Raw genomic sequence first — 22,445 nt, forward strand, 5'->3', positions numbered from 1 at the left:
ATCCATAATAAACTTTTGTACGAATGACATTGATGAATCGTCTGCATGAATGATCTGTGTCCCTAAACTGTTAACATCAGCTTATGGTGCAAATCATTTATGTAATTATTTCTGGAACAGACTCATATGGTTGCAAGAGGATAAGACATGTCCCATTCACACAAGAATATATTTTATCAATGGAACAACTTAATCTTCCTGACTTCTAACTAAAATGGATCATTTTAATGATAAAACACTGTGCAATAAGTCTTTTATTGTAAGGAAATATTTTTTCATACAGTGAAGGGATCACCAAACGGAAACCATTACAACTTATTAACAATATAGAATATTGGGGCACATAATGTTGATGTAAGTTACACACTTTTAGTCTATCCAAGAAAAGTTTCAAATATTTTGTCACATCATAAATATAAATTCACCAAACAACGCATTCTCTGTAACAGTACACCACAAAGCAGCTTAGAGAGTAGTTATCATTTTGAGCACTTCCTTTGGACTGCATATAAAATGGAAACCTGTTCTTCCCATAACATTACCTTATAAAATATTATTGGCATTATTATTGTAACTAAACTACTTGTTACTATATAAAATGTTTGAAACATCATTTCCACTTTTAAAATATCAAAGGAACTTCAAACAGGCTACAAAACTATTCACAACACAAAAGCAAAACACTGAATGTTGTAAAATTTGAAGTAACATAAAAATGCTGGAAAAATTCAGCAGATCTGGCTGCATCAGTGGTGAGAAACAACGGCAATGTTTCAGGCCAATGACCTTTCATTAGAACTGAAGAAAAATAGAAATGGAAGATCTATGATCTTTATCCCTCCAGCTTCCCCACCACCACTTAAAAGACTTACATTAGGAAAAATAGTAGGTCATGCAGCCCATCAAACCTGCTCCACTATTAAAAATTATCATTGCTTTTCTAACTCCAAAATCCACGTTATTGGTAATTAGAAATCTTATCGACCCCTACTTTAAGCATGCAGGAAGACTGAGCTTCTCCAGTCTTCTCGGGTAAAGAATTCCAAAGATTCATAACTCTGAGTAAAAGAAATTCTCCTCATCTCAGTCCTAAATGGCATACATTTTAGTAGTGAGTTTTGAGAAGATTTGTAGCTCAGGTTGAGATTCTGGATGTAGGTTTGCTCAATGAACTTCCAACTCAGCAATAAAATACATTTTATTTTTAAATTGTGCTCCTTGCTTCTGTTTCTCCTTAGTTCTGATTAAACAGCATCAAACTAAAACATTAATCTCTCTCTCTGTGTCTCTTAAAGTTGCTTTGACCTGCTGAGTTTTTACAGCTTTAATATCTATCTACAAATTGGTTTGACAGTGAAGACCCACAAGACTCCATTATATGCCGAGGTTAAGTTGCTGCTTTTCCCCATCAGGGTTTTATTATATAAATCTTGCACCTTCCATTGAGAGAAAGAAGGTTTAAAATTTAAAGGAAAAAATAGTTTGGCAATCAAAATACTTTATGTAATTCTATTTGAAAATTTTCAAAATTGATTGACAGATTTCTGTTGGGTAAGGGCTTATTGTTGAAGCAAATTTACATTTAATTCATCCTGTTGAATAAATGTCCTATATTTTTATATTGATTGTCTTGGGTATTTTTAAAATACACTGTCAGGTTTTGGGTGTTTCTGCTCAGGCCACATTTATTGCCTATCTTTCATCGTCCTTGAGAAGGTGGTTATGGGCTGCCATCTTGAATCGCTTTAGTGTGATTGGAGCGGGAGGTCCAGGTTATTTTTCTCACAGTGACAGTGAAGGAACAGTGATATATCTTCAAGTCGGGCTGGTGAGTGGCTTGCAGGGGAACTTGCAGGTGGTGGTGTTCCCTTGTATCTGCTGCCCCTATCTTTCTAAAAGTAACAATAATGCAGTGATCCCACTGTCAAGGAAAGGCCCAACATTCTTAAAGATCCATCCCACCCTGGCAATGTTTTTCTACACCCTCTACCATCGGGGAGAAGGTAGAGAAGCCTGAACACATGCACCAGCCGGTTTTGTAACAGTTTTTACCCTACTGTTGTTAGAATACTGAATGGACTCACAAACTCTTAACATTCGCCTGTACCTGTGTTTTTGTTTTTGCCATTGTTTACATGTTATTTACTATCTATGCTACTTAACTCTGTGATCTGTCTGTATTGCTCGAAAGACAAAGCTTTTCACTGTGCCTCAGTACACGTGACAATAAATTCAATTCAATTCAACACCAGCTACACTGACTTAGATGATTTTCTTAAATGAAAAATACTGTGAGATATTGTTCTAAAATCGATCAGGATGCATTTATGTTTAATCAGTTAATGTCAGGGGTGAAAGCCCTGGTCACCCTAAGACTGCACACACAAAAGGAAAGGGTAGTATTTTGAAGAATTAAAATCTGTTGCTATCAACTGAATCAAGATAATGTTTAAAAATTTTGTAGATTTTCCTTTTGTGATACAGAGCAGAAGAAGTGTTCAAAATTGTCTGGAGTCTGAGGAAAAGGGGAAAAATTATTTCAACCATCAGGACAGTCAATAATAAAAAGCCCCAGATTTAAGGTAGATGGCGAATACAGCAGAGGGGTTATGAGGAATGTTTTAACATAGTGAGTTATGATCTCCAGTGCACTTCCTGAGGGGGGGTCAAAAAAACAGATTCAATGATAACTTTCAAAGGGAAACTGGATAAAGACATGGAAAGAAAGATTTGCAGTGTTCTGGAAAAAGAACAGGGGAGTGGGATTAATTGGGTAGTGCTTCAAAGAACCAGTAGAGCTCAGTAGGCCAAATAGCCTCCTGTGTTATGGGATTCTATGCTATCATCCGAGTGCACTATTGCTTCAGCTCCTGATGCTTAAACAGATTGTCCTCGTACGCACACACTTTCTCACTGTAGGAATCAACCTGATTTTGTTTGTTCCGTAGCCCAGGGGCACCTGTGGAGTCCATATATTGAAATATTAGCTTGTAAATTATGCATTACTTTTTGACAGACCAGTCTTCAAACACAAAATTCACTGCTTTGACTGCAATGTTCTTGTTGCCTGTTCAGGTTAAAGTCATGAGCTGTCAGAACATTTGTAATTTTCACCTATGATAACATCTGTTTGAAAACACGAAGTGTAATATTAAATCACTTAGTTGGACAACTCATTACGTTGAACACTACAGCACACAGATAGGTTGTTCTGTCAAAGCAATGATCCACTTAAACCTACACTCGTTCAATTTACTTCACCTCAGTACATGCCAATACATCCATCTATTCCTTTCTCTCTCTGGTCCTTAGCTAACTTCCTGTGAACTACAAGTCAAGCTTTATGCGGTACTGAGTTCTGCATTCTCACAACTCTTGATAAAAACAATTCTCCAGAAATCCCTTAATACTAAGTCTTATATTTATGGACTTTAGTTTTGGACTCTCTCAAATATGGAAATATCTCTGAGTATCTCATAAATACTAGTTGGACTCCAGCCTCTAGTAACACAATGACAGTTCCAAATGGCATCAAATGTTCCAAGTACCAATAAGGCAGTTACACTCCACATTCTGAATGAGGAGAGTTTTAATATTGCTCCAATGAAAGAAATACATTACCACAATTTCCCTTTATCAATATTTTTTAAAAATGGAGCAAATCAAATTCTGTAGCGAAGAACATCTGGAAGTGGTCAGCATGTACAGTCTTGGCTTCTTACCAGATACAATCTAACATCCATCAGAATTCTGCCAAGTTTATAAAAAAAACTTTTCATATGGTCTGCTGAACTGTCTGTAACATCAAACTTTAAGAGAGTAAGGTTGACTTATATCCATTTTAGGAAAAGTTTAGCCACATTTATACAATGTTGCCTTGTGTTCACAATGGCATATTTGCAAAGGCTAGCACCCAGACGGGACTGGTGGATCATTTAGCTATCTCAGAGCATTGAAAACGTGGAGGTTGATGGAAACAGCACTTATTTTTAAAGATAACTTTGTAACAATTCCATATATTAATCAGTTCCTACCACAATATAGCCGTAATTTGCAAACTGACATTACCGCAGCAAAAAAAACATAAATACACTTCAGTTTGATTCTTATCTGAAACTGTGTTAGAACTCATAATCTACTATGCTGTCTAAATCTATTCAACGCCATAAATGAGTGATGTGTCTGTGAACAATACTAAAGCACCGATGAACTTCCTAAAGAGACCGATGATTGTAGCTGTGGTACAGCCATTGAGCACCGCTCTCTGGGGTCTTAAAGTCGGACATATTTGAAGGTCAGCACGGAACAGATGGATGATAAGCTGTAGGAAGGCCAGAAAGATGAGGCTGAGGACGTCCAGGCTCTATAGCTGTAAACTCCTCCGTCGGATGTGCAGTTTTTGACTGGGACGCAGCTCATGTTAACGTAGCTCTGTGCATCCTCATCCCAGATCAGCCTTGAACCCCGCAATCTGCCCGCTGCGTATCCAACTGCAAGTCCAGCTGCAGCTCCAGCTGCTGCCCCTGCTACTGCCACTCGGGCTTTGGAGCTGTAGGAGCCGTAGCGACTGGGGTGACTGACCCGTACCCGGGGTACACGGAGACGCCCACGGGATGAACCCCGGGCTGACCCCCGAGCCCCTCCTCTCCCTCCCTTGCAAGTGCCATTCTCACAGAAGGTGGCTACCAGCAGAATGACCATCCAACATACGGCTGTGGTCCTATTCATGATGAAGCATTCAAGAGACCTGAAAAGATTAGCATCATTTAGATGTATTAAAATCTAAAGCAGCTTCTTTTATTAAACAAATAGCATGAAATCCAGAGTATAACATGGCACAGTAGCTCAGTGGTTAGCTATGCAGCCTCACAGCACCAGGGACTCAGGTTCAATTCCACCCTCGGGCGACTGTCTGTGTGGAGTTTGCACATTCTCCGGGTGTCTGTGTGGGTTCCCACTGGGTGCTCCGGTTTCCTCCCAAAGATGTGCAGGTTAGGTGGATTGGCCGTGCTAAATTGCCCACACTATTCAGGGATTAATAGGTTAGGTGTATTCGTCAGGGATAAATGTAGGGTATGGGTCTGGGTGGGCTACTTTTCAGAGGGTTGTTGGGCGTCCAGTAGCCTGTTTCCACACTGTAGGGATTCTATAAACACAGCAAAATGCTTCTCAAAATCAATGACTGGGAATTATTTTTTGTGCCAAATGTAAATTTTCTGTGAACTCATTCAGACTGATGTAGGAAAAAGCTCATTTTCAATCCCTAATCTCAACAAGAGGAATGGCAATGGCCTCAAGGAGTTCTAAACTAAAACAAATTACCGCGGATGCTGGAGACCTGGAACAAAAACAGAAATTGCTGGAGAAACGCAGCAGGTCCAGTGGCTCTGAAGAGTGATAGAATCCCTACAGCGTGGAAGCAGGCCTTTCGGCCCATCAAGTCCACACTGACCCTCCAAAGAGCATCCCACCCAGGCCCAACCCCCTCCATCCTTTCCCTGTAACCCATAGGGGAGGCATGGAGCAGAACTGCTGAGGTGTGGAAAGGAGCAGGATGGATGTTGGACTGGAGATCAGTGCGGTTGGTCAGTGGCTTGCAAGCCTTGTCAGACCATATGTGGAGGTCCCCTGCACTGACCTACTGCAATGTAATGTTTATCTAGTAATCTGTCTGTCTAGCTGACTGTAATGTTTATCCTTTTAACTTTTTTCTTATTTTCTAGCTTATAGTTAATGAATCCCTATAAGGTAATGTGACATTTTTTGCTTTATTTTGTACCTACAAGGACTTGAGTACACATGACAATAAACTATTTGTAATTTCAGCCCTGCGTTCCCCATGGCTAACCCACCTAGCTCACACCTCCTGGTCACTATGGGCAATTTTGTGTGAACAATCCACCTAACCTGCATATCTTTGGATTGTGGGAGGAAATCAGAGCAACTGGAGGAAACCCACACAGACACTGGGACAATGCGCAAACTCCACATAAACAGTCGCCCGAGGCTAGAATCAAACCCAGGTTCCTGGCGCTGTGAGGCAGCGGTGCTAATCACTGAGCCACTGTCTCACCCATTTTATAGCATTACTGACTAACTGGATTCAAAACATTAACTCTAGCTTCTCCTCACAGATGCTGGTGAGTTTCACCATCAATTTCTGTTTCTGCTTCAGAATTTCCAATCCATGTTTGCAGTGTGTGAGTCAAAAATGAGAAAACCTACCTTTCAAAGTCACTTCTATAAATCCAGTAACAAAATTTCAGATGTTATTTTCTCCACATTTCTTGCTGTGTTGTTTCATCATATTGTACTTTGTTTTGGTTTCACTATCCCTCATTCTTGCAACATTGACCTTGTAATTCCACATTTAAATCAACCCAGTAGTTTAACTTAGTTCCTGCAATATTTGGTGTAGGAGGACATGGCAGAAAGTCAGTGAGCTAAAGCCAACAGATTGTGGACACAGGGATTGTGTCACTACCAACAACTGAGTGAACTTGCTTGGGGGTCAACTAAAGAAGTCAGAGTCCAAAGGGCTTTTATTGCGCCTGGGAGGGAAATTGCTGATATGTCCCCGATAGCAACTCTGGATAAAACAAACCTACATTTTTTTACAGGGCTTTTATTAGCAATGGTTCCCTCTCCAATAAGCTGTTGTGTATTAAGTCATGAGGTGGTGGTGCTGGTGTTGGACAAGGGTAGATAAAGTCAGAAATCACACGACAGCAAGTTATAGTCCATCAGGTATATTTGAAATCACAAGCTTTCACAAGCGCTGCTCCTTCATCAGTTGACTTCACCTGACGAAGGAGCAGTGCTCTGAAAAGTTGTGATTTCACATAAACCTGTTGGACTGTAACCTGGTGTCCTGTAACTTCTGACTGTGTATTAAGTACCACAATATATACCTGGTCTGGTACACGTTCAGAAACAATAGCTATGAGATGCAGGCAAGAGAAGCAGTTAAATCATGAATTATTTTGGTTCAATTATTTTCTATACTTACTCATACCATCAAGTGTAGAGATTTTTTTAAAATTTGTTTTAATCATATTGACATTCCTTTGTATAACCATTGTGCCATCACCTGGGCCTAATCTACACTCAATGGAAATTTCTCGCTCCCTTCTCACTGTCCCTGCAACACAAAGTGAAAATGGTTAAAGACAGGCCAAAAATAAAATCATACACTCATGACATTAACAGAATATTGCACTTTGAAACATTTGACACAACTAGAATTTATTGTATGAGGCAAACGAATATAAAGGACATACATAATGAAAACATTGTCGATTTCTTTCATATGCAGATGTATATTTCCACCATTGGACCTCCTGGCTAAAGAGTATTTCTAGGCACAACAGTTGTGTTTCACAATGTCACAAAATATGATGGTTAGGTAATAGAGATGGAACTGAAGAACAATGATTAACTCAGTGGACAACACAGACTGCAGACTGAGCATTTAGATCGCTACTCAGATCTGTTATATGTGTTCCAAATACTGAATTAAATAGCTTCTCTCAAGTGAGAGTCCAGTTCTAAAAGGGGGAATTTTTGTTTCAGTTAAAGGTGAAATATTAGATTTAGTTTAAGTGCCCCTATTTTTGTAAGGGAGATAAAGATCTGTTATTGGAATGAGAGGTTACAAATGATAAATTGTGGCTTTATTCACTAGAAAAGATTTTGAAGAGTGAATAGTAAAAGGTAGATTCTACAACTGGTACTTCCAAATCATGAGAACATGATCTGAGGATTACCCAGTAGAAGACAGGAAAGGAAATCTAGTGGGATTTTTTCATAGTGATTCAAAAATTAAATAGCTTATGATAAACAATGAATGAAACAGAAACTGAAATGAATGAGACTCAATACTGAAAGCATATTTAGTTTTTATTATTCATTCAGAGGATGTGGATGTTGGTCAAGGTTTTTGGATGGTGGTGATCTGTCTCCGAACCGTTGCAGTCCATATGCTGTAGGTGCACCCACAGAGAGAGAGAGTTCCAGGATATTGACCCAGTGACAGTGAAGAAATGGTGATATATTTCCAATTCAATGTGGTGAATGACTTGGAGGGGAGTTTGCAAGTGATGATGGTTTCATGCTTATGCTGACCTTATCCTTCTGCATGGAATTGGTTATGTGTTTGGAAGGTGCTGACTAAGGAGCTTTGGTGAATTTCTGCAGTGCATCTTGTCGGTGGTAAAAACTGCTGTCAGTGTGCGTCAGTGACGGAAGGGTGAATGTTTACGGATTTGGTGTCAATCAAACGGGCTGCTTTTTCCTGGATGATGTTGAGCCTTCTGAGTATTGCTGGAGCTGCACTCATCCACATGAGTGAGGAATATCACATCACACTCGTAACTTGTGCCTTGTAGGTGATGCACAGGCTTTGGAGAGCCAGGAGGTGAATTACTAGCTACAGGATTCCTGGTCTCTGTCCTGCTCTTGGAGACACAACATTTATATAGTCAGTCCAGTTCAGTTAGTGGTAAGCCTCAGGATGTTGATATGTTAGACAGTTCTGGTCAAGGTATCTATCTACAAGCCCAGGCAGTCACACTCATCTTGAAACAATAAAAATACTACAGGGAATTTCAAATTGATGTAGTTAATATAGGAAGCAGAGGAAGAAAGGAGAAGAATTTAGGTCAGAAATTATCCACGAAGCATGTAAGTAACTATCGTGGCAAATGGTGGATTTATCACCGGATCGACACAATGAGATGCAATTGGGTCATGAATGTTTTTACTTGAAGAATGATCACATACTTAGAAGTACAGTTTTCATTGGCCATAACATACCACTGTGCTTAGTTGGTTCACGGTTTGGAGATTTTACAGTTTCAGAAATGACAATTTATAATTTCAATTGATCAACTCAGTTGTGCAAATGATTCACATCAGAATCAGTCCTTATGAGTTACACTATGGACAGTTTTAATCGACCCATTCAGAGTTGTTATGCTATCTCTCTGGAGCAGGTGGGATTCAAACCTGGGTCTTGTGATCCAGAGATGGAGACACCGACACTATGCTATTAGAGCCCTCCTCACAACATTATTGTCCATTTAGACTGATCTACATTTAATAATATAGCATTGTTGTGCCACCCCCTAATCGGTACAGTTCTCCTTTATGCCCTGGAACACAATTCCATAAATCATTAAATCGTGTTATTTAATTTCTTGAGAATTTAACGGAACCATGCCTCAGGTTTCTATACCTGGGTCATCTGTTACTGCAGTTGAGTACATCCACAAAGTTACAAAAAGGCAGATAAAACAATCACTGTTCCTGTAGAACTCCCAAACACAATGAACATACTAATCATTTCAATACATTCAATATGACACATAAAACACATTATGTTTGCATTTCCTGTGCAATTTTACCATTTCTAATGGAAATTACCTATCTGATCTCACCACACTGTAATTACATATTTGCATGAGTAGATTGGTAGTATAGCCCCATTGGCAGGTACTATTATCACAATTACCTGGTCCAATTAGCCTCACTCGCTAATCACCAGCAGCCTTGCCTCATCCTGAGCAGCACGTGCCCACCATTCAGGTAGTAGATAAGAAGTTTGATATGTTCCTCACAAAATTACTTTCCAGTATTATAGTCTGATCCTGTGACATGTCTCAATGAATTCATTCAATTAACTGTAAAAAATTGACAAGTGTTGATCTATCTCATGGTTTGAAGGTGCCAGTGTTGGACTGGGGTGGACAAGGTTAAAAATCACACAACACCAGGTTACAGCCCAACAGGTTTATTTGGAATCACTAGCTTTCGGAGCGCTGCTCCTTCATCAGATGATTGTGAAGCTCCAAATGCTTGTACTCCCAAATAAACCTGTTGGACTATAACCTGGTGTTGTGTGATTTTTAACTTTGATCTCAGTTTCTTGACAGCACCTGCTGATGGTATTCTGCTCCAGAGTCAGGTTGTCGGCTCATTCGCACAGAGGATTCTTAAAGCCAATTGCTAAGGAAGAATTGCTGAGCTGGTTTCCCATTGCCTTATTATCTTGGGAGACAAGTGAGCTGTAGCCATTGCTGAGGCGCGACCATTTACAATGTGAGGCGGCCAACCCATGAACCCTACCGGGCCGAGATCCAAAAGGCCCCCTCACTGTGGTTCTCTATAGTGGGTGCGAACACAAACCCTGTGGGCTCAGACCTTTATCAACGCAGTTATCACTATGTCACTGCCATAGCTATTTTTTACCTCTGTAAAAAATATATTATTGATCGGTATTGTAAAACACCGATCTTTCTTCCACTTCTATTGTGTAAATAGAATTATTTATAAAGTGTAACAATGCAATGCTAACGTCTATATGGTTGATCCTGATTTCCTAAGGAATGGATTCAAATTTAAATTACCAACCTGTCATTTAGTCTAACAAAGAAGCTGAATCTAAATTCATTATTTCATGCACCCATTGATGATGGCAATTTTGATCTGAATCTAACACATAGTGGAGCAGTCAATTCATCGCCCATTCTTTTCTCTTTGTGTAAATGCTTAGGGATTTTTTTTTACTCGGGTTCATTATTATTGAATAAATCAAGCGTGGCATTTTTCTTTTGTCAATCGTGCCTCTTTTTGTTTTCAGAAATGCCACTATCCCCTGTCTTTGTTGGACAATTCTCATATCTCCATTCTTAAATCAAGAGCCCTGTGTAGTACTCACCTCTGGCAAGGTCTGTAGTCAGTGTGGTTGATCAGCTAGACTGCAGTTAATGGCGCAGGGTAGGCACTTATCCACTCGCTGCTCTCTTTCTCAAAGCCTCTCCCCTTCTCCACACCGTCAAATCCTAATCGGATGATGATTTAAACCCAGGGAGAGACCTGAAATAAAACCAGCGTCGGCAATGTCGCTGAATTTGTAGGGGAGAGTTCAGAGCAGAGGGTAAATGCAATGAACTGACTTAGCACCAGAGAGAAAAAAAAACAGGCATGAAACAGAGAGAGAGAAAATCAAATCCCAAGTAGGTGGGGCTCTGTGACATGTTACATATCCCCCTGGTTACAGCTACGAGATAAAAAAAATCTCCGTCCTGATAACAAAATCTCTTCACATTTTAATCGCCATTATTGAAAGGATTGTCTGAAATACATGTGCAGATCTCTTGAAACGGTTTTATTCTATTTTACATTGTGAAATTCGTTGATTCCGTTATTTTAGCCTGTTGTTTACTCTCCTTATTGTACATGTGAAGTAATATTGTTCTGTTTCCAAATCCAATGTTCCTGTATTAAGTATCAGTTTCCTATGTAGGCACGGCCTTTTTGTTTAAACAAAGCTTTCATGGGATGTGGGTATTGCTGGCACTTGTTGTGCAAACCTAACTGCCATTGTAGTGATGTGCTCGATACAGTTATTTCAGAGGGCAGTTCAGAGTGAACCATATTACTGTGGGTCTGCACTCTGACCAGGTCAGTATTTCCTTCCCGAGAGAGCATTAGTGAACCTGATGGGTTTTTACAGCAGGAGAAAGTGAGGACTGCAGATGCTGGAGATCAGAGCTGAAAATGTGTTGCTGGAAAAGCGCAGCAGGTCAGGCAGCATCCAAGGAACAGGAGAATCGACATTTCGGGCATCAGCCCTTCTTCAGGTTTTTACTGCAAGCAAGAAAGATCACCATTTCAATTCCAAATATTTTTTCATGGGATTTGGATTCATTTCCCCAGAAGATTAGCTTTTGCCCGAAACGTCGATTTCGCTGCTCGTTGGATGCTGCCTGAACTGCTGTGATCTTTCAGCACCACTAATCCAGTATTTGGTTTTCAGCATCTGCAGTCATTGTTTTTACCCTGAATGTCTGGATTACCAGGCTGATGAAATTACCATGATATCACCACCTTCCCTAACCTTACATGATCTAACTCCTGACAAAGTTTTTGGGTGATCCTCGTCTTGTGTCCAATTCTCACCCTTGATTTGATTCTGATGGCTTCATAGAATCATATTTCATGGAATCCCTACAGTGTGGAAACAGGCCATTTGGCCCAACAAGTCTACACCGACTCTCCGAAGAGTAACCCATCCAGATCCATTCCCCTACCCTATTACCCTACATTTACCTCTGACTAATGCACCTAACCTACACATCCCTGAACACGATGGGCAATTTAGCATGGCCAATTCACCTAACCTGCACATTTCTGGACTGAGAGAAACCGGAGCACCCAGAGGAAACCTACACAGACAGCAGGAGAAAGTATAAACTCCACACAGTCACCCGAGGCTGGAATCAAACCCAGGTCCCTGGCGCTGTGAGGCAGCAGGGCTAACCACTGAGTCACCGTGCCAACTTGACGAAGTTGAGACAGTTATTATTCCAGGTGAAGAGTGAAGTGTCTTCCCTCCAACCCAGATGACCAGACCTAGCCAGGTCAACAAAGAGACCTTTCCTGTTTTCAATCACACGACAGCATAATATACTGTTTAGAAAACACAGTGTGAGAACAGGAGCTGTATGCTGTGAAAAGACATTGAAGGAAGTCATTGCATTTGGTTTCCCTGTCCACCAACATCCACCCATCCAGCAAGAATGAGAAAGATGCTACAAACTTAGATTATTTGCCCTCATGCAACTTTCAGGTGTCTATATGTGCCTTTGTGGCAGAATGTTCATGCTTATTTATTCTTATTACAGCTTTTATCTATTGGTGAGGTCAGATATTATAGAATGACAAAGGGTCTTTTGGCTCATTATGCCCCATTTATTTCCAAGACTTCAGCATAGAGTTTTCTGGGCTTAGACCCACATTTGGAGGGGCAACTAAAAAGAAAATTAGTTGCTCTTGCATTATGGCAACCCCAAAACCTTTCCCAAATTGTTCTTGTTTTCAAATATAGCTCCTGCTATTTTGACTTCTCTGTGAAGTTCAGACATCACCAGTTGGGAGTTGGCCTTAATTTTTCCCAGTATATAGTCAAGTGTCTCTTGAACTCATCCAACATACTGTACACTAGTAATGTTACTGTTTGCGACATAAAATAAATTACATTGGTTACGTATCCAGGCAGAATTATGTAAATGTTAATAAAGCAAAGTGGGACTGTTTTTGGCATATTTTAAAGAGACCTGACTCAAGGAAGTGATTTGATTAAAGTAGTGCTGGAAAAGTACAGCAGGTCAGGCAGCATCTGAGGAGCAGGAAGATCAACGTTTCGGGCAAAAGCCCTGCATCAGGAATGAGGCTGGGAGCCTCAGGGGTGGACAGTCTCCCAGCCTCATTCCTGATGAAGGGCTTTTGCCCAAAACATTGATTCTCCTGCTCCTCGGATGCTGCCTGACCGGCTGTGCTTTTCCAGCACTACTCTAAACTTGACTCTAATCTCCAGCATCTGCAGTACCCACTTTTGCCTCAAGGAAGTGACTATTTCTTCTTCATTCTGTTCTTGTCCCACAAATAAAACAAAGAACTGCAGATGCTAGAAATCTGAAACAAAGCCAGAATTTATTGGAGAAACATAGCAGGTCTGGCAGCATTCGTGGAAAGAAAGCACAGTTAACATTCTGAGTCATGGCTGATCATGCAATCTCAGTATCCCACTCCTGCTTTCTCTCCATACCCCCTTGATCCCTTCAGCTGCAGGGGCCATGTCCAGTTCCCTCTTGAATATATCCAATTAACTCATCCCAACAGCTTCCTGTGGGAGAGAATTCCAAAGGTTCACAACTCCCTGAGTGAAGAAATTCTTCCTCATCTCAGTCCTGGATGGCCCTTAATCTCAGACTATGACCCCTAGTTCAGGCCTTCCCCAACATCAGGAATATTCTTCCCTCATCCAGCCTGTCCAGTCCCATCAGGATTTTGTATGTTTCTATGTGATCCCCTCTCAGAGAGTTAAAGAGATATACAGCACAGAAACAGACCTTTCGGTCCAACTTGTCCATTCTGATCAGATATCCTATATAAACCTGGTCCCACTTGCCAGCACTTGGCCCGTATCCCTCTAAACCTTTTCTCTTCATATACCCATCCAGGTGCCTTTTAAACATTGTAAACGTACTAGCCTCCATCTCAGTTCAGAACCCCAAGGCCAGATCTTGTTGAGAAAGGAGACCTGAACATGTAGGTGAGTGGCATTCGTAATGGGGGGGGGGGATACATAGCTGGCACAGTCAAAAGACACCCATTACATCCCAAAGCATAACCCCCTCTAACTCACTAACTGTGAGACAAACAGTCTCACAGTAAGGACTCTCCCCTAATCCCATGTATGGTTAACAGCAGCATCCACTCCGAAGACTCAGACTGCATCACTGCAGAAGCCACCTTCCCTCTCCCCATCCCTGGCATACAGGAAACTCAGGTACCATCATGTCATTTGAGCTGTTGATCTGAAAATGCCTCAAATATTGGGGAGGGGGATCACTAGCTGTGTGTTTGTGGTACTTGGATACATTTAAAATCAACAATATCAAAAGGAAATTCGATAAGTTCTTGGGGGGAATAGACTATGGAGTGGGCTGGGGTGGAATAAGACCAATTGGATTGTTCAATAGAATGCTGGTATGGATTTTATGGACTGAAGGGCCTCTTCATTGTTGTTGTGAGTCTAAGAGTAGTGTTCACATTAGATTGCTCCTGGTCAATTTGAAACAAGCAAAATTATAGTGGTGCTGGAAAAGCACATCAGGTCATTCAGCATCCGAGGAGCAGGAAAATCGAGCCCAATATTCCTGATGAAGGGCTCCTGCCCGAAATATCTAATCTCCAGCATCTGTAGTCCTCACTTTCGCCTCGACCATTCGAAAGCATGTCATTTACAGAAATACCACAATGATGCTGCAGGGGAAAGATTGAGGCAGCATTTTTTCACACAGTTAGAAAAATATGGGGACATGTGAAAGCAGACAACGTGGTTTAGGGCGAAAATCCGACCGTGAAGGAAATAGCCACACTCCAGGGAAATAAGAAACCAGTCCAAAAACAAAACTGGAATCAGGCAGGTAGGCGTCAATAAAACAAAACGACAGGTTGTGACACTTTAATGCAGGTACTCCCTGATCAACCTCTTCCACAGATTTTTTTTGTTACACATCTGGACCAGGTGAGATTTAAAATACGGGCCTTCTGTCTCAGAGATAGAGACTCTATCGCAGTCAGTCATGAGTTGGAGGTGAGATTAGAGTGGTGCTCTCATTCCTGATGAAGGGCTTTTGCCCGAAACGTTGATTCTCCAGCTCCTCGGATGCTGCCTGACCTGCTGTGCTTTTCCAGCACCACTCTAATCTAGACTCTGATCTCCAGCATCTGCAGTCCTCACTTTCGCCTCGATGATTTGGAGGTGCCGGTGCTGGACTGGGTGGGGGACCAAGTTAAAAATCACACAGTACCAGGTTATAGTCCAACAGGTTTATATGCATGCACTAGCTTTCGGAGCGCTGCTCCTTCATCTGGTGGTTGTCTCTGTGACAAAGTTGTGCATGCAAAATATTGGCGAAGTATTTGCATTTCGGTGAGATTTCTAATTCAGCGACCAAGTGCACCATTCAACATGCTTTGCTGGATAAATTCCCTTCTCGCTGTTAAAACGGAGAGTGTCGGCGACGCTGACTCAAAGAGTTCCTGCAGGGAAACATGAATGGATGGGATGGGTCTGTTGGGGAGCGTCAATCATTGATGTTGCAGCCCAGATCGGGTGATTGACAGCTTCCCGGGGAGGCTGGCGCATTGGCCTATCGCGATAGCTGGGGGGCCGAGGCACAGGCGGATCCCACTCAGAGCACGGCAGCAATGTCTTTTCTGTGCGCGGCGGCTGCGTTTTCTCTCCGTGCCTCCAGGTTTATTGCAGTCAGAGCGTACAGCACAGGTAAGCTCTGCACCCCTCCCGGTGCTGCGGGGGGGGTTAGGAACCCTGTGCAAACCCAACATCGGGGCCTTCTGCCTGGCTCAAGGGGAGGGGGGAACGGTGAATGCAAACTGCGAGTGACCTTTAAAAACTTGAGGACTGTGCATGACGATGCAAATGCACCGCCGACCCTCTCTGCAGCCGAATCCCTGTTTAATAGAAATTAGTAAACTAGCTTTTAGTAAAATTGCATTGCACCCGTTTACAACGAGCTCCCTGGTTTGCTGATGTGTTCTGTTTTAAATCAGATTGAAAATAAATGTGCACCAGTTGCTTTAAACCATCTCTTCACACACCACCTCCCCTCTCTCCCCCCCCCCCCCCAACAAAAATAAATTATCATTTTTAATGTTGTCCCCTGTTCCTGCATCTAGGCCTGGCTTTTATTAAGGATCAGTGTCTGAATGAGGCTTTAACTCATTCAAACCCGACCACTTGCAGAAAGTGAATGAGGGGATACTGGGGCAGACAGAACCACACTTTGCTATCATTCGCTGTTGGGGCCAGTTTATTTTTGCTGAGGGAGTCGCCCACAGCTGCTACAAGAGTTGTAAAGCACACCTCCCCCCTTCCCTCTGTCCAAGGCCCCACAGCACCTTCCACATCCAGCTGAGATTTACCTGCACATCCAAACATCTCATCTGCTGTGTCCGCTGCTCTCGGTGTGGTCTCCTCTACATCGGGAAGACAGGACGCGAACTCGCGGAACGTTTCAGGGAAAGCCTCTGAGACACAGGCACCAAACCACCCCACCACCTTGTGGCCAACCACTTCAACTCCTCCAAGGACAGAAGGCTCGAAGGGCAGAATGGCCTACTCCTGCATCTATTGTCTATTGTCTATTGTCTATTGACATGCAAGTCTAATGCCACCTCCACTGCCAAATCCTAGCCATCTGATGCCTGGAGGAAGAACACCTCACCTTCTGCCTTGGGACCCACCAACCACATGGCATCAACATCGATTTCAACAGTTTCCTCATCTCCGCTCCCCTTTCCTTATCCTAGATCTAACCTTCCAACTCAGCACTGCCTCATGACCTGTCCATCTTCCTTCCTGCCTATCCACTTCACCCTCCCCTCTGACCTATCCCTACCATCCCTCACCTTCATCTACATGAAGGTAGATGCCCATCTACATCTTCATGCCTTACCCCCCAGCCCCACCCCCACCTCCACCTTCCTATTTATCTCTCAGCACTCAGGTTCCGATTAGATTGGTTTGGTACAGAGATGAAAGATTTTCTTGAGAGGCCTTCTGTTTAAATGTAAACAGATGAGACTTCAGACCAAAATGGTCATGTTTTAGAAGTGACCTGTATAATGAAAGAGGAACAGCCAGTCCTGGAAACTGAAGTTAAGCCGAGCAGTTCAGTCCAGTACTAGTTTGGGAGTTCAGCTGTGGGCTGTGTGGAAACAAGTTGCTAGACTCTGTCTCCTTCTGCCCTTCCAACTTTGACCTGTAAACCTTTGTTTCATTTTTGCTGTGTTTAAGGTGTTTGCATTTTGGGACTGTGGTGCATATTTGGAACAGCATTATTAAGTCTAGTTTGGACAGACTGAGTCTGTAGGTGTTCTTTATTCTGTTCTTTTTGTTTCATTGTGTAATTCTGGGAATAAATTTTTGTCTGTTTTAAAAACTGGTAGTCAACATTGCTAACTTACTCTGGGTAATTTTCACTCTACACTTACTGAAGCAAATTGCAAAGAATATTTTGAGTGGTCTGGCCTCGTCCATATACTGGATTAGTGGTGCTAGAAGAGCACAGCAGTTCAGGCAGCATCCAACGAGCAGCGAAATCGACGTTTCGGGCAAAAGCCCTTCATCAGGAATAAAGGCAGTGAGCCTGAAGCGTGGAGAGATAAGCTAGAGCTTTTGAATTGAAATACTGTTTGTTGAGAGTATGAATTCTCCTGAGGATGTAGTGCAGAGTGGGTCCTTTGCAATTCTGAGAGAGTGTGGCCCTCAGCTGAGGCAGGGCTGACTGGAGAGAGGTTAGGTGCCGGCGCATTGCTGCAAGCGTGGAGCGGAGGATCTTGAAGGAGAACTGTCCATAACAATTCTGAATGTCATTAAGGTAGCAAGTATAAAGTTTGGTATGTTCCTCAGAAAATCATCTGCCCCCATTATGGGCTAATCCTGTGAAATGCATTCATCGATTAACTGTATGAATTAATGTGTTTTTTTCACATTTTTTCACAGTCCCTGCTGATTGAGTTCTGGGACACTATGCAAAAAGAACAGGAATGCCATTTAGATTCAAGATGATAAGCAACTTATTTTTACTCAGTGTTGTGAACGTTTGGAAGTTTCTACTATAGCGGGCTGTGGGAACACAATCTTCGAGTATGTTTAACGCAGAGGATGATAGATTTCTAATTATCTGTGACGTGCAGAGGAATAGGAATGGGATGGGTAAAAGGCATTGAAGTGTTCAGTCAGTCATGTTGGGATTGAATGGATTAAATAGCCTACTGCTATTCCCATGCTTATACAGGGCGATCCTGTATCCGTGGGTCTGATTTCCGTGATTTCAGTTACACACGGTTTACCACAGAGCAAACATATTATAGGGAACCTTCCAGAACCAGGGGGCTGCCAGGAAGGTAAATTTCCCATTTAAATGAATGAGTTTGCTACCATCTGTGGTTTCGGGTTCCTGCGGTAGGTCTTGGAACATATCCCTCATAGGTACAGGGGGGCTCCTGTATTCTGGTAATGAAAGAGTGAACGAATGCGAATCCTTCAGCTATCATACACTGGTCAGCATTCTTGGAAACTAACCAATGATCGAAGTAGAATAGTTAGAGAGAGAGAAATGAAAAGCACCTTTGTAGGTGATTTCTGTTTGTTTTGGAGTATAAATCCATAGCTGTTCTGCTTCAGCTCAGATGTTTTACTGTCTGTTCAGAAGTTATTCATTAACATGCTCCACCTTGTCATTCTCACTTCAAGGTGGCCAGTACCAACATCTACTTGTGGAGAAAAAGGGTGAGCAGCAGAACGTGGGCTTTATCCAGCTGAATCGGCCAAAGGCCTTGAATGCATTGTGTGATGTACTGATGAAGGAACTCAATCAGGCACTGGACTTGTTTGAAGATGACCCTACAGTTGGAGCCATTGTCCTGACAGGAAGTGAAAAGGCATTTGCAGGCAGGTATCTAGGTGCATGTTCACTGGTGAGTTCTGAAACAGGCTGTTGTCTGTTTTCCAACATGGTTCAACGTTTTTGGAAAAGCAGGAATTTATAGATAAGGGAAAAAGATCCATATCGTTCCCCTTTTTTCATCTTGGTACTTACATGACACCAAGATCATGGAGTTGTTGACTGAGTATAGAGATGGAGCTCCTTTATTTAATAAGAAATCCAAACGTAATGGGTGGAAAACCTCAAAGTTGGAATGATTTGGAAATCCTAGGTTTGAAGCTACCAGCTCCTCCGCAGTTTCAGATTCCTCATGTACTGTATCCTTAGGCTTAAGAAGAGAAAAACAATTATAAATTAGATTAACCCATTCCCTTTTATCCACGACAACTTTACATATTAACTTGAATAGATCCAAACTTTCAGTGTCTATTCTGACTTGGACTGTCCCCTCCATCCACCATGTCTGTGCTGATTTACAGTGGCCCTCAGTCCACCAGGGCCTAGATTTGAAAGTCTTCATCCTTGATCCTTCCATGGCCTTATCTCTTTCTATTTCTGAATTTTTTTCAGCTACAACCCTTTGAAATATTTTATATCTTCATCCAAAAAGATGGCCATGACAAGTTTTAAGTAATCCCCTCCCTTAATCTATTTGCCTCCATCTCTTGCGCTCTCACACTCTCTCTCAAGCTCCCTCACACTCTTTCTCTCTCTCTCTCTCTCTTTTTGTCACTCGCTCTCTTAGGCTCTCTCTCTCTCTCTCTCTCTCTCTCTCTCTCTCTCTCTATCTCTCATGCGCACGCTCTCTCCCAAGCTCTCTCGCTCTTTCTCACCCTCGCTCTCTTACACTTTCGCTCTCTCTCTCGGTCTCACTTTCTCTCCCTTACGTGCTCATGCTCTCTCTCATGTGCCCGCACTCTCTCGCACGCTCTCTCACTCTGGCACGCTCCCTCACTGCGGCGCCCTCTCTCTCTCTCTCGCTCTGGCGTGCGCTCTCTCTCATTCTGGCGCGTGCTCTCTCTCTCTCTCTCTCTCTCTCTCTCTCTCTCTCTCTCTCATTCTGGCGCGTGCGCACTCTCTCATTCCAGTGCACATACTCTCGCTCTGGCGTGCGATCTCTCTCGCTTTGGCGTGTGCTCTCACTGCGGCGCGCACTCTCTCTCACTGCGGCGTGATCTCTCTCACTGAGGCGCGCTCTCTCTCTCTCTTTCTCACTCTGGCGCGTGCGCACTCTCATTCCAGTGCACATACTCTCACTCTGGCGCGCGATCTCTCTCACTTTGGCGTGTGCTCTCTCACTGTGGCATGCTGCGCTTTCACTGCGGCGCGCGCTCTCTATCTCGCTGCGGCACGCTCTCTCTCACTGCAGCGCTCTCATTGCGGCACGAACTCTCTCACTGCAGCGCTCTTATTGCGGTGTGTGATCTCTCTCACTCCGGCGCTCTCTCTCAGTGCCGTGCACTCTCTCACTGCAGTGCGCTGTCTCACTGTGGTGCGCTCTCTCTCTCACTGCGGCGCGCGCTCTCTCTCGCTGCGGCGCGCGCTCTCTCTCGCTGCGGCGCGCGCTCTCTCTCGCTGCGGCGCGCGCTCTCTCTCGCTGCGGCGCGCGCTCTCTCTCGCTGCGGCGCGCGCTCTCTCTCGCTGCGGCGCGCGCTCTCTCTCGCTGCGGCGCGCGCTCTCTCTCGCTGCGGCGCGCGCTCTCTCTCGCTGCGGCGCGCGCTCTCTCTCGCTGCGGCGCGCGCTCTCTCTCGCTGCGGCGCGCGCGCTCTCTCGCTGTGGCATGATCTCTCTCACTGCGGCACACTCTCTCTCACTGCAGCTCTCTCACTGCGGCACACTCTCTCACTGCAGCTCTCTCGCTGCGGCGTGCGCGCTCTCTTACTGCAGTGCTCTCACTGCGGCGCGCGCTCTCTCTCGCTGCGGCGCGCGCTCTCTTACTGCAGCCCTCTCACTGCAGTGCAATCTCTCTCTCATTCTGGCACACGCACTCTCTTACTGCGGCATGCGCACTCTCTCACTCCGTCACGCGATCTTTCTCATTGCGGCGCGCGCTCTCTCTCACTGTGGTGCGATCTCTCTCACTGCAGCGCATTCACTGTGGCGCGCGCTCTCTCTCACTGCCGCGCTCTCACTGCGGCGCGCACTCTCTCTCACTGCGGCACGCTCTCTCTCACTGCGGCGCGCTATGTCTCACTGCAAAGCTCTCACCGCGGCGCGCTCTCTCTCACTGCGGCGCGTCCTCGCTCTCTCTCACTGCGGTGTGTTGTCTCTCTCTCTCACTGCGGTGTGTTGTCTCTCTCTCTCACTGCGGTGTGTTGTCTCTCTCTCACACTGCGGCGTGTTCTCTCTCTCACTGCGGTGTGTTGTCTCTCTCTCTCACTGCAGCGTGTTCTCTCTCTCACTCTGGCACACGCACTCTCTTACTGCGGCGCGCGTGATCTTTCTCACTGCGGCGCGCGCTCTCTCTCACTGTGGTGCGATCTCTCTCACTGCAGCGCATTCACTGTGGCGCACGCTCTCTCTCACTGCAGCGCTCTCACTGCGGCGCGCACTCTCTCTCACTGCGGCGTGCTATGTCTCACTGCGGCACGTGCGCAATCTCACTGCGGCACAATCTCTCTCACTGCGGCGTGCTCTCTCTCTCTCGCTCTCTCTCACTGCAGCGCATTCACTGTGGCGCGCTCTCTCTCTCACTGCAGCGCGCGCTCTCTCTCACTGCAGCGCATTCACTGTGGCGCGCGCTCTCTCTCACTGCAGCGCTCTCACTGCGGCACGTGCACAATCTCACTGTGGCACAATCTCTCACTGCGGCTTGCTCTCTCTCTCACTGCGGTATGCGCCCTCTCACTGCGGCGTGTGCTCTCTCTCACTGTGGTGCGTTCTCTCTCACTGCAGCGCTCTCACTGTGGCGTGCACTCTCTCTCGGTGCTCTCTCTCTCTCACTGCGCCGTGCGCTCTCTCTCACTGTGGTGCGATCTCTCTCACTGCAGCGCATTCACTGTGGAGCGCGCTGTCTCTCACTGCAGCGCTCTCACTGCGGCGCGCTCTCTCTCATTGCGGCACGCTATATCTCACTGCAACGCTCTCACTGCAGCGCGCTCTCTCTCACTGCGGCACGTGCGCAACCTCACTGTGGCGCGACTCACTGCGGCGTGCTCTCTCTCTCTCTCACTGCGCTGTGCTCTCTCTCACTGCGGTGTGCTCTCTCTCACTGCGGCGCGCGCTCTCTCTCACCGCGGCGCGCTCTCTCTCCCTGCAGCGCATTCACTGCAGCGCGCACTCTCTCTCACTGCGGCGCGCTCTCTCTCACTGCAGCGCATTCACTGTGGCGCGAGCGCTCTCTCTGACTGCGGCGTGCTCTCTCTGACTGCGGCGTGCTCTCTCTGACTGCGGCGTGCGCTC

General features: G+C 44.4%; 2 protein-coding genes across 5 annotated transcripts in view; one reads left to right on the top strand and one right to left on the bottom strand.

The window, feature by feature from the left end:
- Positions 1–236: 236 nt before the first annotated feature.
- On the bottom strand, positions 237–11,006 carry sprn (shadow of prion protein). Of its 4 annotated transcripts, none has more exons than XM_072583235.1 (3): positions 10,718–11,006; positions 7,016–7,141; positions 237–4,747 (listed from the first exon to the last, which is right to left on the bottom strand). In XM_072583235.1, exon 3 carries the CDS (start codon positions 4,726–4,728, stop codon positions 4,273–4,275), a length of 456 nt encoding a protein of 151 aa, XP_072439336.1. In that variant the 5' UTR covers positions 4,729–4,747; positions 7,016–7,141; positions 10,718–11,006; the 3' UTR covers positions 237–4,272. The 4 variants fall into 4 exon arrangements, with proteins under 4 accessions (XP_072439336.1, XP_072439335.1, XP_072439337.1 ...); XM_072583234.1 differs by having other exon boundaries at positions 7,010–7,141; XM_072583236.1 differs by lacking the exon at positions 7,016–7,141.
- A 4,706-nt stretch (positions 11,007–15,712) lies between these two features.
- Positions 15,713–22,445, top strand: part of echs1 (enoyl CoA hydratase, short chain, 1, mitochondrial) — a 31,216-nt gene continuing 24,483 nt past the window's right edge. Inside the window, exons 1-2 of the mRNA XM_072583238.1 lie at positions 15,713–15,856; positions 18,851–19,048. Of these exons, the coding sequence (XP_072439339.1) occupies positions 15,781–15,856; positions 18,851–19,048 (274 nt within the window). The 5' untranslated portion in view covers positions 15,713–15,780. The remainder of the gene's footprint in view (positions 15,857–18,850; positions 19,049–22,445) is intronic.

The sequence above is a fragment of the Chiloscyllium punctatum genome, chromosome 13, assembly GCF_047496795.1.
Source record: "Chiloscyllium punctatum isolate Juve2018m chromosome 13, sChiPun1.3, whole genome shotgun sequence".
NCBI classification, from domain to species: Eukaryota; Metazoa; Chordata; class Chondrichthyes; order Orectolobiformes; family Hemiscylliidae; genus Chiloscyllium; species Chiloscyllium punctatum.